General features: G+C 36.0%; 1 protein-coding gene across 1 annotated transcript in view; it reads left to right on the top strand.

Annotated features, from left to right (window-relative positions):
• Swap70 (switching B cell complex subunit SWAP70) overlaps window positions 1-18350 on the top strand; it is a 69987-nt gene that overhangs the window by 35063 nt on the left and 16574 nt on the right. Inside the window, exons 3-7 of the mRNA XM_026409593.2 lie at window positions 572-745; window positions 11640-11867; window positions 14361-14507; window positions 16139-16247; window positions 18093-18274. Of these exons, the coding sequence (XP_026265378.2) occupies window positions 572-745; window positions 11640-11867; window positions 14361-14507; window positions 16139-16247; window positions 18093-18274 (840 nt within the window). The remainder of the gene's footprint in view (window positions 1-571; window positions 746-11639; window positions 11868-14360; window positions 14508-16138; window positions 16248-18092; window positions 18275-18350) is intronic.

Genomic DNA, 18350 nt, shown 5'->3' with positions numbered 1-18350 from the left:
CAGCTACATAAGTTTTCTTTAATAAACTGTGTACATTCTAAGAGCAAGTTCTTATTTCTTTGTATCCTTAATTTATAGCATAATATTTGGCTCATAGTAAATGCTGAGGGAATATTGATTGCTTAAATGAATGAGTGAAGAATGACAAGGCTATCTTTTTAGAGTTTCTAAAAGGTAGACTCTTCTTTGACCATATAGGTATAGATGAGGTATCTGATGTGGCTAACCCTGAGTAATGACATTCTCAGTTCCTCCTTTTTATTAGGTTGCTAATCTATATAAAAGCTAGTGTGTATTCATGAAAAAAAAAAAAAACCCAAACTATTTGACAGGTCAATAACTGCCCAGTTAGTGATGTGGACAGACATTGCTTCAGTGTCAGGATAAACATAATGTTCTCAGTTGAACAATTGAAAGTGCATTACTTAGAGCAAATATGTGGGGTATGGCTGTTGGTTAGTTGAATTGATTAACATAGAATCCTGAAGAAAGCTTTTCCTTCTATTTTACTTGGCTTATATAACTCTTATTTTGAACTGTTTTATTGGAGTTTTTTCTCATTCCTTTTTAGGTCCAAGATAACTTTGACAAGATTGAATTCAATAGAATGTGTTGGACCCTCTGTGTAAAAAAAAACCTCACAAAGAGCCCTCTGCTTATTACAGAAGAAGATGCATTTAAAGTATGGGTTATTTTCAACTTTTTATCTGAGGACAAGTATCCATTAATTATTGTTCCTGAAGAGGTAAGGTGTGGCTTTGGGGAGTTTTTACCTGGCCATCTTAGCATTGATTAGATCTGACTTGGAAGTATTTGTGTTGATTTAGTGTAGAGAGGGAAGGAGAACCTTGACTAGTGTTTTTAGAATAGAGGCAAAACAGCTTGTCTCCAGAAAAGCCCCAAACTTAAGTGATTTGGGGGTATGTAAAACCTCTGGAGATTTGTAGAGAGGATGAAATTTTTCCTCTGTAAATGCCATCCTTGTGTCCAAAGTCTTGTTCAGTATAAGTGACAACGTAATTTTCTATCTATTTGCATATTGGCAAAACCATAACACCTGGCTGAGTGATGCTGTGTGGGGAAGAGGATCCAGAATGTTGTTTTCACGGTTGTTTTATGAGTAAATACTATTCTTTCTTTGTTTTTTAAAAATATTTTTTATAGTAGATGGGCACAATACTTTTATTTTATTTTTATGTGATGGTGAGGATCGAACTCAGTGCCTCAGGTGTGCTGGGCAAGTGCTCTACCAACTGACCTATAACCCCAGCCAGTAAATACTGTTCTTGTTTTAAAGTCTAAGAGGATGACTTTTTACAGTACTTTTCAAAGTAAATGAAAAAGGACATCTGCTTGTTTTGTTCTGGGCTATTTTTCTTGAACTCTTAGAAAATAGGAAAAATAGAAGTATTGTATCTATGCTGCCTTACCACCCCAAAATTGATTCATGTAATTCACGCTCATTGTGGTAGTAGACTTGTGGAAGACTAATAATGTGCAAAATTAAAATCAGCTAGTCCTCTCATTTTAAAAAAGTCATCTGTAATCACTTGACCCTGCAAAAATTACTCTTGTGTCTTAATTTCCCTATCCATGAAATAAGGTTAATAATAGTGTTTGTGCTAAGGGTTGTGAGATTCTGCATTTAAGGATTTAGCTCAGTGCCCAGCATGTAATGTGCACTCATTAAGTGTGTTGACTCCTCTGAGTACATTTTTTGCTTACTAGCTTACTTATTTCTTTAAAATAAATTTCTAGCAGAATAATTCTAAATCCTAAGAAATGAACATTTTTAAGGCATCACATGAACAAGAGAAAATTGCCCTCCAGAAAGACTATATGTACCAATTTATACATCTCACAGAAGTGGTTGAGAATGCCTATTTTTACCCATTCAGGCTAGGTTAGCCTCTATTCCTCCCCCCCCTTTGGTCTTGGGGATTGAAACAGGGCCTCATGCATGCTAGGCCATCACTTTACCACTGAGCTGCATCTGTAGCCCTAATTTCTGACTTTTATGATTCATGTTCATGTTAAGAAAATAACTGAAATCTTAAAAGTTTGCACTGTCATATTTTTATTTAAATCAGTAAACCTTTTCTGACTGCCAACAATAAGTGAGGCACCAACGAGAATATAAAGTAGAAATTGTTACTGCTTGTCTTCAAGGAATTTACAGTCTACTGAGGAGAATAATAAGTCAAATGTAATGTAAAGCAAAAACAGACTGCCCTTTAGAAAAGCAAATATGGTGCAGATGTACCAAAGGGAAAACTTTATTCCATCTCGGAGGAATTAAGGGACCAGGGAAGTCTTTTTTAAAGAGAGGCAATATAATGTAGTGGTTAAAAACAATATTTTAAACTCTTTTAGTCATGGGCCATACATTAAGTATTTGAGGCTTTGTGGGCTTTTAAACCCATACCAGACGTGCTCAGCTCTGCTGTTGTAGCATGAAAGTGTCACAGTCAGTGCATGGCTGTCTCTTAATAGAACTGTCATTTATAGAGTTAAAATTGGAATTTCATGGGCTGGGGTTGTGGCTCAGTTGTAGAGCACTTGCCTAGCATGTGTGAGGCACTAGGTTCAATTCTCAGCACCGCATATATATAAATTAAAAAAAAATCCATCAACAATTAATAAAAATATATTTAAAAAAAATTGGAATTTCATGTATTTTTTTGTGGATTGTGAAATACTATTTTGACCCCCCCCAACTATTTAAAAATGTGAAAACTACTCTTAGATCATAGGTGTATAAAAATAGATGATGAGTCAGATTTGGCTGATAAACTGCAATTTGTAACATGCTCATTTCCTAACAAGTTCAAGTGTCAAATTTCCTGGCTCCATCTCTGTTCACTAGCTGTGTGACCTTGGGCAATTTACTTATTTTATTTTTGCTGCAATTTCCTGAGCTTTAAAATAGGGATAATGCTACTGTCTTCTTTCTAGTGTTTTTAAGAAGGTCTAATGAGAGAATGCCTGGACTAAGGAAATCAGTCACTAAGCATTAGCTATTTTATTTATGGGGAAAGTAGAATTTATACTGGACTAAAGGATAGGGAGGATTTCAATTAATGGAGAAGGCAGAGAAGAATAATTCTGGATAGAAGAAATAGTTGTAGTTATATGAGGTAGAAAAGCAAAGGGTATGTTTGAAATGGGCAAGATACCCAGTATGAGTGAATTGCCAGTCAGTATGCTTACTTGGAAACAGCCAACTTGGCTGATGTAAGCCAAAAATAAAATATTTTTAAAAAAGGATACTGATCTCTTTCAATAAACTTGTCACCCCAAAGTCAGTACCACAGTCTCCTTCCAAAGGAAACCAACCAACATTAATCAATGTGTGTAAATTTTGAATACCTATAATTTGGTATGTGGGTGTCAAAGAACACTTATATTTAGTACAATTTAAAATAAATTTTTTTTTCTTTTTTAAAAGGATGCTGTGGGTAGCTCATAGAACATCATGATGACTGAAAAATCGGGTGCAAAGGCTATGTAGCCTAGTTTGTACCAGTTACTCCAATGAAGAGCCACAGGAAAATGGCTGCAGCCATCAGAGGGCAGGTATTACACTTGAACTGTGGAATACCTCTGGCCTGGACACTCTGCTGCCCAGGAACTCACATAGCTCCTGCTACCAGGGAGAGTTCTCCATAGAATCCTGTCTAAATTCAGAATTAGGCATGATGCATCCAATTGGTGTGGCCTTGGTGAAGCACTAGTGCTAGCTACAAAGGAGGCTTGGAAAGGTGTATTTATATTTTCAGCTTCTACTTTGTGGAGGTAGGGAATTCTCAAGGCTTAAGAAGGGAGTTAGGGGGCGGAGGCTATAGCTCAGTGTTAAAGTGCTTGCCTCGTATGGGTTCAATCCCTAGCACCATATAAAAATAAATAAAGAGACTGTGTGTTCATCGACAACTAAATAAACATTTTTTTAAAAAAGGGAGTTAGATGCTGGGCAGTCACAAAAGAATGCCACATGTCCTATCTAACTGGAACATGATGACATTGAAGAAGAGAGTGGTGGACAAGGCTGGAGAATTTTGACTTTTTCCTGTACACAGTGGGTAGCTGTGAGCCACTCATGGTTTGTGAGCAAGAGAGTAATAGGTGAATAATAAAATATGGAGAGATGGGAAGCTAAGAAAAGGTAAGTGGCACTGATGACTATGGTGTAGTATCAGTGAGAATGGAAAAGAAGACCAGATAGAAGGATCCTAGGGGTCACAGGATCAAGTGCATAGTGCCTGTCTGTGGGGAGGCCTGGGCAACTGGAGATAATATAGTGTTTTTATCTTTGAAATCAGACTGATTGGTTTGAAACCCAACTTTACTTACTTATTAGCTATGTGACACATGACTTAATCTCTCTGTTTGGGTTTCTTCATCTTAAAATGGGGATGCCTACTTTCTTCAGCATACTTTGTGAGGACTGAAAAAAGTTGACATGTGTGAAACATTTAACATAGTGCCTGGACCCATGATGAGTGCTCATGAAAAGAGGTGTTGGGGGAGGGTGGGAGGAAGTATGCATGTGTGTAGGTGGGAGGAGACAGTGACAGAGGGAATACAGAGAATAAGTGACAGGATGATCAACAGATTGAGGACATGATGGATGTGCTATATTTGGCATTTTAGGTGGGATATCCTTGTGGAATGTAATCAATTAAAAGTAAATAATCTAGAGCTTACTAGAGGCCAGAGCTGGAGATAGAGGTAGGGAAACCATGGAAGTAAATTAAATTAAATCACGGAGGAAGGGATTGCAGTGGGAATTTTGAGGGCCAAGGGCAGAACCTTGGGACTGTTTCTATAGCAGGAGGAGGAAGTAGATTTGGTAAAGGAAGCTGAATTGAACAGGCTGTGAGATAGAAGGAGAATTGGGAGAGTGTTGTCAAAGAAACAAAAAGTTCTAAGTGGCAGAAGGATGATTACTGGCCCTAGATCCTACAGAAAAATTAGTGATAATTTTTGGATTAACTATTGGTGGTCATTGGTAATTAAGGAAAAGGCAGTTTCACTGTAGTAGAAGGAATGTTTCTTAGTGTTAAATAACAGTAGTGATGTATTAATCGTGTATGTAGGCTAAAGGGTAAATAAAAAAGATAACATGCTATGGAATATTTGTCCAAGGAAATTGTCTAGCTTAATACAGAGACATGAGGGAAATGGAGTGATGATAGATGTAGAAAAAGGTATACAATTGTATTTTAAAAACTTGACTGTTGCTTGGAAAAACTTTGCAAATAAGATTTCCCATAATGTCTTTAAAGACATTTTATAATTACACTCAGTATTCCATATATATATATATATATATATATATATATATATATATATATATATATATATATATATAGTGTTTTGGAACTGGAGATGGCGTTGGTCTTTACCATTGATGTTTTGTCTTTTTCCATCACTAAAATATTTTGGTGACCTTGTCCTGATTTCAGAATTAGAAATTAGTAAGGAGGGAAGTGCTGGGGGGTGATACTGGCCAAATTATATTGTTATATTGTGTGTATGTACAAATATGTAACAACAAGTCCCCTCATTATGTGTAACTATAATGCTCTAATAAAAAATGTGGAAAGAGGGAAAAAAAAGAAATTAATGAGAAAGGAGACAATTTTATTCCTTGATGTAACAGTACTTGCTTGATGAGGGAGACTTGTCATGGGCTTTAAATTATCACTGAGCCACATCTGTGAAGGGAACCAGACAACATCAGCCTCCTGACTACTCTAAGAAACTTAAACAAACTTGTCCTGCAGATGGCCTGAAGAATAGGACCCATATGGGCCTCAATGTGTGTCATGACTATCCTTTCTGCAGCCCAGAGCCCAGCCCAGACTTTTCAGAGGACTTACCTTCATTGAAGGCTGAAATGAATGTCTTGGTGTCTCTCTGAAAAAAAGTTCATCTTATTTGAAAAAATAACAGCTTCTCTTTGATTCATTAGAATAGTTAGGCAGCGTACCTTGTCATGTTTTTGTTTGTACTTTTTTGGCTTTTAATTGCCTCAGCATTTCTTCTCCCCAGAAGTAGAATTAGAATTAGCATTGTAGATTATTTCTCTGTGGACAGGCATGCTTATGCAGGGAAAGAAGGGTCATTGGAACAGATGAATAGGGAACTGCTTTGGCTGTTGAACCAGGCTCCTGAGGTTTAACGCGTGGACTTGTACTTACTGAGCTCTTAGTGTATCTATCACCTTCGGCTAGGCATAGCAAACCCAAGGTTGCACTACATCATGGAAAACACATCACATTAGGTTTTGCTTCCTTTCTAAATGATGTAATAGCATTATAAAAACTGTATTTGAACCTAGTTTTAGACTTACAGATTTTAATAAAGTGTGAAAACATATATTTAAAAATAAATTTCAAAATGTTTTAATTTGTCATGAGTGTACATCTGGGTTTAGCTTGTAATCTTTTCAACGGTTTTTAGGCCTTATAAAATAATCTTGCTTCCAGTAATGTATCTACTGTCTGCGCCACCCCCCTCTCCCCCTCAGTACTGTGGATGCAACCCAGAGCATTACACATACTAAGCAAGCACTCCACCACCAAGTATGCCCCCAGTGCGAGTATTTTTTATTTTTTTGGTACCAGGGATTGAACCCAGGAGCACTTAACTACTGAACCACATCCCCCAGCCCTTTTTATATTTTATTTAGAGACAGGATCTTGCTGAATTGCTAAGTGCTTTGCTGAGTTGCTGAGGTGGGTTTTGAACTTGTGATCCTCCTGCCTCAGCCTCCCAATTTGTTTGGATTATAGGCGTGTGCCACCATGCCTGGCTCAGTGTGAGTTTTTTTTTTAATAAGTTTTTTTTTAAGTTTAGGTGGACACAATAACTTTATTTTATTTTTATGTGGCGCTGAGGATCAAACCCAGTGCCTCATGCATGCCAGGTGAGCACTCTACCTCTGAGCCACAACCCCAGCAGTGTTTTTTTTTTTTTTTATTAAGGAAGGAATTTTTTAATACCTTTATTTTATTTATTCATTTGTATGTGGTGCTGAGGATCAAACCCAGGGCCTCACATGTGCTAGGCAAGCACTCTACCACTGAGCTATCGCCCCAGCCCCAGTGTGAGTGTTTTTAAGGAAGATTTTTTCCTTCTACTTTAGTTAATACTATAGGGACATTTGTATGAATAATGTTGAGTGATAGTAAATTTGCATTTGATTCAGTTAATGGAAAACTAACAGAAAGTAGTGTCAAGAATGTTAAATCAATATTTAAACAACTTAAAGCAGAGTTAAGATGATTCACATAGATGTCAGAAAGTAGTATCCCCATTTGAGTTGATTCCGTAATTTTCCTCAGTTGATATTCCTGGAAGTGTGTATCTGTGTATAGTTTTTACTTAGTATTCATTTCCCACAGCACTAAGAATAAAACAGGATGTGTCTCTTGTGGACTTATTTGGAAGAATTGCCTTGATGCAATGGAAGGTCAAACATGAAATAGTTTTAAGAGGCTCTAAGTGAAATAAAACCTGAATTGTTTTCAGCCTGTAAATGCCCCTTTTGATGATTACAAGGAAAGAACTTTTAACAGAATAAAATTTTGAGCTGAACGCCTAGAAAATCACACGCAGATTGAAAGTTTATTCTTTGTTATTTTTGGTGAAACTTGCTTGGAAGGAGGAAGTAAGCTGCTTCCTGAAATTGAATGAGCTCTCAGAATTGGTGCAGGCCACTGGAGACTAGCATGGCAGCATGTGATTTATTATTTAGTATAATTGAATAGTTAGAATGGGAATGTTTGTATTTCTTGCCCACTATAATGAAACAAAAGTTCCTCAAGTTATTTGGTTATGGTAAGTATGTGAATGTGTCGAAAGTCAACAGGAGTACATCTAGATTAGTTGTCCTTTCAGAGTCACTAGGGTTGCTGAGCAGGTAGATTCTGGGTGCTGAGAGCCTCATTAGGCTTGGGAGGGTACCTTTGGAAAGTTTCAGGGTGAACCTGGGATGATGCCTCTAGAGCTGATTGACTGTTAACAGGCAATTTCTGAGTTGCAGACATTATAAAAGATCTCTGATACTGCAGAGGAAACTGAAGCTTGGAATGTGAGACTTGTGCTCATTCATGGTGGTAGATGAAGCAATTTCCTGACTTGTGAGCTGCACCATCTTGTCACACCCACTCATCCATTATTCTGTGCACACACGTGGCATGCACATGTGCTTCTTTTGGCTGTACTGCCAAATTTCTAGTTGAGTCTGTACTCCCTGAACCCTGAGTTATATAATCTGGCAGCCTGGGCACTTTTTGCTGCCTTTAGTAGCTTGAATTTTTATACATGTTAATTCCGCTAAGTTATTTCACCTTGAGCAATTGTGTATATTAGTGTCTTTTAACTCTTATTTTCTTTTTTGGCTCTCTTCAATCTCTCATTGACTATTATCTTTTTTGTTCCCTTCATCTTTTCTGTCCTTTTCTTTTTCTTACTATTCCTCCTCTCTGTACTGGGGATTGAACCCAGGGCCTCCAGATGCTGAGCAAACCTTCTGCTACTGAGCTGTATCTCCCGCTCCTCATCCCTCTTATTAACCATTTCTCTTTTCTCTCTTCCACTGTCTATCCCTGTTATTTCTACTTAAGAGCCAAGAAACTACTTAATACCTGATAGGCATAACAGTAGGCAATGTATCTCAGCAAGATACAGCGAGGGAAAGACCAAAAGTGAACATTTATTGAACACCTACTATGTCCTGTTTTAAGGTATAAGATAATTTTTTCTAAAGGAGTTTATATCTCATTGAATTTAATCAGAAGAACTCTTGATATTTTTGATCTTCTGATATTTTGTAAATGTATATTTCTTTGCACATATGTATTTCTTTCTTTTTCTATTAAAATATATTGTTTTATGAAGAACATTATAACCAAGTTAATGGAGTGCAAAGGATAAGGAAAAAATTAAATCATAATTTTGTTTGTAGCAAATAAAATTTACTTTCTCCGTTTTTGACAAATATTCTACTCAGTGAAGAAGGGAAACAACATTGGAGTACCTACTATATGCCAGGCATTTTGAAAATTGCTCTGTATTTTTCTCCTTTTATCCCATAGTAGTTCCATATGATTCATATTGTTATGCTCATTTCATAGTTGAAAAATTTGAGGCTTATCTTATTTTAGTTTAGCTGTTATTAGTTTAGATGTGCTGTGTTCTAGGTACTGTGCTGAAAACTGGGAATGCAAATCAGGCGAGTGGGACATCTTGCCTTCTACAAGGAATTAAAAAAATGATAGAAAAGCAAATGAGTGAAAACATTTCAGTACAGTATGTTACGTACAGTAACCTAGAAGAGGATTGCTGGACCTGTATTAGGGTTGGTCAGAACAGGTTTGCTAGGACAGTGCTTTTCAAACTTTACTATGCAGGTGTGGATACCTGGGTTACTTGTTAAAATGTAGATTCTGATTTGGAATCTTTGGTGGGACCTGAGAATCTTCATTTTGAGCAGGCTCCTGAGTGATGCCAAAGCACAGACCTTACTTTGAGCATGAATATCCTGGAGGTGGATATAGAACTTTAACAAAACTTTAACAAAGGTAGAAAAATGGAAAATATGTTCTAGGCAGGAGACAAGGCATAGAAGCATAGAAACAGCATGTTAAATGGGTACCCAAGTTAAAATCCATGCAGGTGTTGACACTCTACTGCTTGCTGGCCAAACTCAGCTCATAGCCTATTTTTGTAACGTCCCATGCATTTACTTTTTTGTATTTCTAAAGGGCTAAAAGTAAAAACAGAGAAGAACATGTGATAGAGATGAATAAATATTTATCATTCAGCCCTTTAAAGTTTGTAACTTGTGATCTGTGATAGAGGTGGTGAATTGGGACTTAAGGGAAGGCATGCTAGAGAAATTAGGCTGGAGGATGATTATCCAGGGATGGAAAGCATGGCCTTTATCTTTGAGATGATAGGGAGCCAAGGAAGATTTAGAGAGGAGAGTGACAGCCTCAAGTTTTTGTTTTTAAAAAATCCCTTTGGCAGAATATAGACTGAAAAGGGGCCACATTGGAGGCAGGGAAGACAAATAGGAGGCCCAAAGCAAGGCAAATGGTAGAAATATTTTTACAAAATTTTTCATTTTCTTTTGATTTCAACCCATAAGAAGAGAAACATTTTATTTATTTTTTTAATATTTATTTTTTAGTTGTAGTTGGACACAATACCTTTATTTCACTTATTTATTTTTATGTGGTGCTGAGGATCGAACTCAGGTCTCACACGTGCAAGGCGATTACTCTACTGCTAAGCCACAACCCCAGCCCAAGAGAAACATTTTATATTATGACCAGCATAAATAGAATAAAACTTATTACAAATCAGTATTTGTCTTAATTGTGGTTGAACACAAGTATTTTTCAAAAATTGCTGGTTATTGCCCACCCATTGAATTGATTTCATAGTGGACCATAACCCACAGTTTGAAAACACTGATCTAGGAAAGTAATATCAGCAAGATTTGTCACTAGTTTGATGTAAAGGGTGAGGAACAAGAATCCTGTTATGGATAAACATGTGAATGCTGTTGCTCCCAACTGAAATCAAGAATAAAGGGGAAACAATTTGAAAAGAGGTGATTTATTCCTTTTTGAACATGCTGAGTTTTGAGAGCTCTGTAGGATTCCCAGGCTTTCCAGAAGAAAAGAGATACCAAAGTCTCATTTAGTATTACTGCCTCATTGTTTGTTTAGCTGCTATTATTTCAATAGTAGTTTTTTCTACATATAGGTGTGATTCAGGATTTAGTAAGCTGCTTTGGCTCAGGCTGGTAATTCAGCCATTATTCCCAGTATTCTAATGGAAAGAGGAAGCGTGAATCAAATAACTGGTTTACACAGAAAATATGTAAATGGGGAGTTAACTTTTGTATTCTACTTTGAGATGTTTATTTAATTTAGCTCTTGTATGTTAGTTTAATAAGATTATTGTTCTGGGGTTGGGGTTGTGGCTCAGTGATAGAGTGCTTGCCTAGCATGTGTGAGGAGCTGGGTTGATTCTCAGCACTGCACATAAATGAATGAGTAAAATAAAGGTCCATCAACATCTAAAAAAAAAAAAAAGGTATTATGTCCAACTACAATTAAAAAAGATTATTGTTCTGACATTGAAATAGCCAACAGAGAGTAATCGGATCACAATAATAAATTTGTGTGTGGTTTTGTATTTGTAGTTTACTTTAGTTCTGTATACAAATACACTATTAGAGGGTCATCAACTTTTTTTTTGGGGGGGGGCTGAGTACTGGGGATTAAATTCAAGGGCATTCAATCACCGAGCCACATCCCCAGCCCTCTTTTGAAATTTTTTTAGAGACAGGGTCTCACTGAGTTGCTTAGTGCCTTGCTTTTGCTGAGGCTGGCTTTGAACTTGTGATCTTCCTGCCTCAGCCTCCTGGTTATCAACTTTTGATTCTTTTGCTTACTCTAGGCTAAGAAAGAACCATTGGCATTTTATCCATATCCCTTTCCCTGACAATAGTTTCTTTAAAGAAATATACTTTTGGAACTCCAAATAATATTTTCTAAGTTGACCATTAGTAAGTAGGAAATAATTTAAAAATTTTTTTTAAAAATTTTTTTACACAGATTGAATACCTGCTTAAGAAACTTACAGAAGCTATGGGAGGAGGCTGGCAACAAGAACAATTTGAACATTATAAAATCAATTTTGATGACAGTAAAGATGGCCTTTCTGCGTGGGAACTTATTGAGCTTATTGGAAATGGACAGTTTAGTAAAGGCATGGATCGGCAGACGATATCTATGGCAATTAATGAAGTGTTTAATGAGCTTATATTAGATGTGTTAAAACAGGTAAGGATCCTATAACTATGTATTTTTCCTCATCTTTAGAATTTGACATGTTTAAAATAAAGTAGTAATTTTTTTTCTTTAAAGTGATATGAGTCACATACTCTTTTTTAAAAATTTTGTGGTGCTAAGGATTGAACCCAGGGCTGCTCTACCACTAAAGTACATCCCCAGCCTTTTTAAAAAAAAAAAAATATATATATATTTTGAGGCAGGGTCTTGCAGTGTTGCCAGGCTAGCCTCAAACTTGTGATCCTTTTGCTGCAGTCTTCTGAGTAGCAGGGATTATAGGTATATATTATTGTGCCTGGCCAGTTATACATTAAACTTTAGATTTAGAACAAGAATAATGCAAAAAAAGCAATAAAAATAAATTTAAAATAAATAAATGCTAAAGATTCTTTAAAAAAAAAGAATAATACTCTTATTTTTCTAGTTTTTTATTAGGCTTTCATTTTTTTCCCCCAGTGCTGGTGATCAAACTCAGTGTCCCCTGCATTCTATGTAAACTCTGTTCTACCAAGTTACACTCCTAGCCCTAGGCTCTCATTTTAAAAGAATTACTGGTACAGTTTTGAAATATGGTTAAGAATTGAGATGCTACTATTTTAAAGGAACTATTTAAATAATTACGTTTCCCATATTATGTGCATATTCATACCCATTCATCTGGAAAGATATTCATAGCATATTGTTCAATGAAAAAGCAACAATCTGCAGAACATGGGTACCTTGTGATCTCTTTCATGCAGCATGTGATATATGTGTGTGGAGTAGTCTGAAAGGATATTCACCAAAACATTCACAGTGATTGCCTCCAGAAAGTGTGATTTTTTTTTTTTAATTTTTGGAATCATGTTTTCCTTTTTATTCATTTTCTGTATTATTGGACTTTCTACATGATTTTATATTATTTTTTAAAATTAGAAAAATATTCTTACTTTTAGAAAATGATACTTTCATATAATAGAGTTCATTTTTTCTTATTTTACTCTGTTTTCTCCAAACCTAGTCTAATATCTGATATATACATGGGAAGCTTAATGCTTGATACATAGAATTTGTATATATTTTTAGTGGATCTTTCAAACTTATTACATTTTTATATGAAGCAATAACTGATTGTTTATTTACTTGTTTTGCTCCTTTATTTGTTCAGTAGGTGATATTTGTTCAGTTGGTGATATTGTTGTCTTTGCCCCCCCCCCCCAATGGAGTGTATCAGTAAACATCAATTAATGCTTAACTTGTGTAGGTTTTGGTGCTACAAAGAGGTATGAGACATGGTCTCTAAAGATTTAACGGCCCATTAAGATGGCAGGATATAGGACTACTAATGAATTGTACTATAAGATATCTTTTGCTTAAATGTCCAAAGATTAAGAAACCGAACGAGTTATATGATTAGAATTTAGTATAATGATTAAATGAACTTTGCAGCCAAGTTAATATCATACATTTGATGGTATAGTCTATTGTAGCCTATCAGCATCTGTAGATTTAATATTAAAAATTTCATTGATTTTTTTTTTTTTGTACAACTCTAAGAGGCTTTAGTCTATAATAATATGTGATTTGTTAAAGTAAAAATTTGAATTATATACCTTTGGGGCTAATATATGGAAAGGAAGTACAGAGCTTAGAGTGTGAGCTTAGAAGGTAGTATCCTAACTCCTGGTCCAGTTATTTTCTGCTTTTCCAGAGCAGAGTTCCTCTTCCTGTGTAGTGAGAGGTTAGGTGCAAAGAGAGGTTGCTACTAGAGGGTGAAATCCTCTAGTATTGATTGAAAGGATAGACTTGTCTCTGATACTCTGACATTTTCATTGATTGAAAATTTATGAAGAATTATTGTTAGAGGGTCTTTTTTATTTTATTTTTTTTAATGAAATAGAATAGTATAATGAACTTCTGTATACCTATCACCCAACCCCAACAACACATGGATAATCCTACTCTATCTACTTTGTGCCTCTTCTGTGTTTTTCTTGAAGCAAATTCCAGACATTTCATTTTTTCTATAAATATTTCAATATATATCTCAAGAGGCCTGGAATTTTAAAAACTCACAATGTTTTAACATCAAGAGTTCTAAATCTGATACCTGTATCACTTTGTGGGGGTTGTCTCTAAAATGTTTGAAATTGTATGCAAACTTTTATCTGCATGTTCTTGCATGAATTTGGGTGTAATGCTCCTGGCCTTCATAGATTCTCAAAGGGCAAGAATCATTGACATTTATGTATTAGGATCATTGATCAGACAGTGGAGTAGACGAGTCTGCTAAGAAAGAAATATCAGCTTTTACACATAAAAAAACAAGCATTGGGCTGGGGATATAGCTCAGTTGGTAGAGTGCTTGCCTCCCATGCACAAGGCTCTGTTTGTTTTTGTGGTGCTGGGTTCAATCCCCAGCACCACAAAAACAAACTACCACCACTAATAAAAACAAAAAACCCCACAAGCATTAGCATTTACATCAGATTTAATCTTTCTTAGGGTTACATGATGAAAAAAGGCCATAGACGGAAAAACTGGACTGAACGCTGGTTTGTACTAAAACCCAACATAATTTCTTATTATGTAAGTGAGGATCTGAAAGATAAGAAAGGAGACATTCTCTTGGATGAAAACTGCTGTGTAGAGGTAAGTCTACTGTGCAGGATTACCTGGTGCTGCCCCCTGCTGTCAAAGGAGTTTCCTCTCCATCCCCCTTTTAGTCTCTAGAGCCTGAAATAATCATAAATTCACATTTCCAAAATAATATAGGCATACAGTCACCATAGTTTCTGAACCAAAAATTAAAGATAGCTGACAAGATTTTTCTGATATGAATGTTTTGTACAAAGTATATAGAGATTCAACCTTTGTACATTTAAGGAATCATTTATTAAATAAAATGAAGTTATAAAAAAGAAAAGAAAAAAGCAAGGCAGTGTTTGAAATCAGGAATAAACTGAAAGATCTGGGGACATTTTGAAAGTATTAAGTAAAACAAGATTAAGCATTGTATTTGAAAAATTTGACTTTCAGGACACTTCATTCATAGCTACTAAATTCTGTTAAGAAGTGAAATCCTAGCTAGGTACGGTGGCACACACCTATAATTCCAGTGACTCAGGAGCCTGAGGAGCATGAGTTCAAAGCCAGTCTCAGCAACTCAGAGAGGCTCTAGGCAACTTAATGAGACCCTGTCTTAAAATTTTTAAATGTAAAAAAAGGGCTAGGGATGTGACTCAGTGATTAAGTGCCCCTGGGTTCTATCCCTGGTACCCACCCTCCCTAAAGATGAAATTCTCAAGAACATAAATTTTGAGTTTTTAACTTGTAGTATGTTTATATTTGTTGAAGAACATGTAGAATAACTGAGCTCTCACTCATAGAGCATTTTGATGAAAGAAATGGTACAGATATATTATACCATTATACTTACCATATAGGACTGCAGTGCCCACAAAGGGGGCTGTTTAGATTTAACTGAAGAGAGATCACAAGATTGCTGTGTCTTTGTCATTCTGCTCATAAGAATATAGGGAAGAAACCACAGATTGCCAGCAACAACATCCTGGGAGCTAGGAGAGGAAACCACAGTAGATGGAGGTAGGATAGGACTCATCCTGACACGGAAGCCTTTTATGTCATAGGAATCAGTACTTCTTATAATGATCCCATGTGTGTACCTTATAGGATTCCTACAGGGTGGAATATGCTTGGGTGCAGGAGTTGCTATGCTTCTAAATAAAGCATGGCAACCCCACATCCCCATCAGGTGTTTGTATTTCTCCAGGCAGACGTGGTATACCAGTTAGGGTTATTGTTACCATAAGAATTGCAACCTAGGGGAATAGCATTAGTAAATCAGTAATTTGCATTTGTAGGTGTTTTCCACAGACACTGAGCTTCAGTCAGATTTGTGTAAATAAGTTTTAAATACTTTTTTAAATATTTTTATTTTTTAGAAGTAGTTGGACACCAATACCTTTATTTTGTTTATTTAATTTTATGTGATGCTGAGGATCAAACCCAAGGCCTTACATGTGCTAGACAAGTGCTCTATCACTGAGCCACAATCCCAGCCCTTAAATACTTAATAACATTTTAGGGTTAGGGTTGTGGCTCATTTGTAGAGTGCTTGCCTGGCACGCATGAGGCACTACTGGGTTTCATCCTCAGTACCACATAAAAATAAAACAAAGGTATTGTGTCCACCTACAACTAAAATTATATATTTTTTAAAAAGTAAAATTTTAAAGAACTTATAACACTTTCTGTTTTAGTCTCTGCCTGACAAAGATGGAAAGAAATGCCTCTTTCTAATAAAATGTTTTGATAAGACCTTTGAAATCAGTGCTTCAGATAAGAAAAAGAAACAAGAGTGGATTCAGGGTAAGGCAATTTTTATTACATGCCATGATAAAGATGATTAAGAAATATTTTTTAATCTCATGAAAGATGCTAAAATATTGTTTCCTTATTGTTTATAGTTATATCTACTTGTGACATAGTAACCAAAAGGAGAACAACTTAAGATGAATTCTCAATTTTTCATTAATTAATTTGCATAATGAACTTGGGAGGAAATTGTAAATAGGAAATTTGAGGTTTTATTTACTGCTTAAAGCCCATGGAGTTTCCCCTTTTAGGACTATGAAGAATGTTAAAATGACTGTCTTGTTATGTTTTTGGTCATATGTAAAACAAAAGTGGAATTAATGCAGTAGTTTTTAAATACTTCAAGTGATTTTCAAGTCAATTATTAATTTCCAAAAGAATAATAAACATAAACTTTGGAATTAATTCAAGTTAGTAAAGAATTATATGTGAGATTTTATTTTAAACTGAAAGGGGGATTCCAAATAGTCTTGAACATAAATGAAATTATACTGCATTGGAATCTTGAGTCTACTTTCCTGGGTCACGTAACTTGAATGATTAATTCTGTAGCTGCTTTCTTCTTCTTTGGAATGGAGAGAATAATAGTGCCTACTTCTCAGAGTTTTTGTGAGGATTAGAAGTTAGATGACAGATATACTTTGCACATTTTCAAAATGACATTCTTACAGAAGTTTTTGTGATAGATTGCAAACAATCCTATTGTCTATTAATTGGGAAATGGTTGAACAAATTATGATAGCATTACACAGTGGAGCACTTTTGCAGTACTCATTGTTTAGTACTTCATGTACACTTTTGCGTGTGCAGTACTGGGAATTGAGCTGAGGGCCTTGAGTGTGCCAGGCAAGTGCTCCACTTGTATGCCCCACTGTTATGGATATTTGAGATAACTTATAAAAATAAGTAAAGTGAAAACACTGAGGCTCAAAGGACATGTTGTGTCACCATTTGTTTCAAAAGAAAGTAGAAGAGTTTATACATGTTCATTTGCTTAAAATACCCCAGGAAAAATACATAAGAAACTGTTAGCATTTGTTGCTAATCAGGCAGGAAATCCAGTACCTGGGGCATAGGAATAAGTGGAAGACTTCCAAAATGTCTTTTAATGCTTTTTGATTTTGAGCAATGTATATTAGTCAAGAAATAAAATTTAGGTAATTAAAAATTCCAGGAAAGAAATCAGGTTTATATGAAAATTAGATAATTTATGTAAAAGAAATGCATATTGAATATATATGCATCTTCCATGATATCCTTTGCATTCATTATATAATTTTTTTTCCTGTGCTGGGTATCACACTTACGACTCATGCATGCTAAGCAAGCCCTCTACCACTGAGCCACTTCCCCACTCCTAAATTTTCAATAAATGTCAGCTAATGTAATGTGATCTGTTATCTCAGGGAGATGGTTTTATAAGGCACAGATGAGGGACAGACTAAATACAGTTGGCTGCAGATCTGACATCAGGAACTTTGACTCCCTGCCCTTACTGTGCCTTAATCTTATTTAACTTTTAGTGAAGTAGAGAGAAGGGAGTTGAAAGTGTTGTTAGAAGTTCTTAAAATATGTGCAGTATAGGTGTATCATCATGCATTTTTGGAGTTAAAAGAGACTTAAAAGATCATCTCTTATTTTATGATCTCATTTTGGAGATGAGGAAGCCCATGCTTCAAGAGACTGGATGTTTGCTCATGGTCATAACATGGCTTACTGGCAAAATTAGAATCCACGCTGGGTCTTCTGTCCTCTGGTTTTCTTCCTGCTGTGTCACTTGTATGGTAGACATGTAAAGAATAAAGTGTATTTCCCATTTTTCTCCACTACCTTTTGCAGCCATTCATTCTACTATCCACTTGTTGAAGCTGGGCAGCCCTCCACCACACAAAGAAGCCCGTCAGCGTCGGAAAGAAATGCGAAAGAAGCTATTGGCTGAGCAAGAGGAGCTGGAGCGGCAGATGAAGGAGCTCCAGGCCGCCAATGAAAGCAAGCAGGAGGAGCTGGAGACTGTGAGGAAGGTGTGTGTGGGCTCAGGGCTGGAGGAGCACTCTTCATTTCAATGCGAAGCCACAGCCACCTTACTTACTTTGGTTC

This window comes from Urocitellus parryii, chromosome 4 (assembly GCF_045843805.1).
Source record: "Urocitellus parryii isolate mUroPar1 chromosome 4, mUroPar1.hap1, whole genome shotgun sequence".
NCBI classification, from domain to species: Eukaryota; Metazoa; Chordata; class Mammalia; order Rodentia; family Sciuridae; genus Urocitellus; species Urocitellus parryii.
Note: the sequence above shows the minus strand (reverse complement) of the source record. Positions and strands in the feature narration are given on the sequence as shown.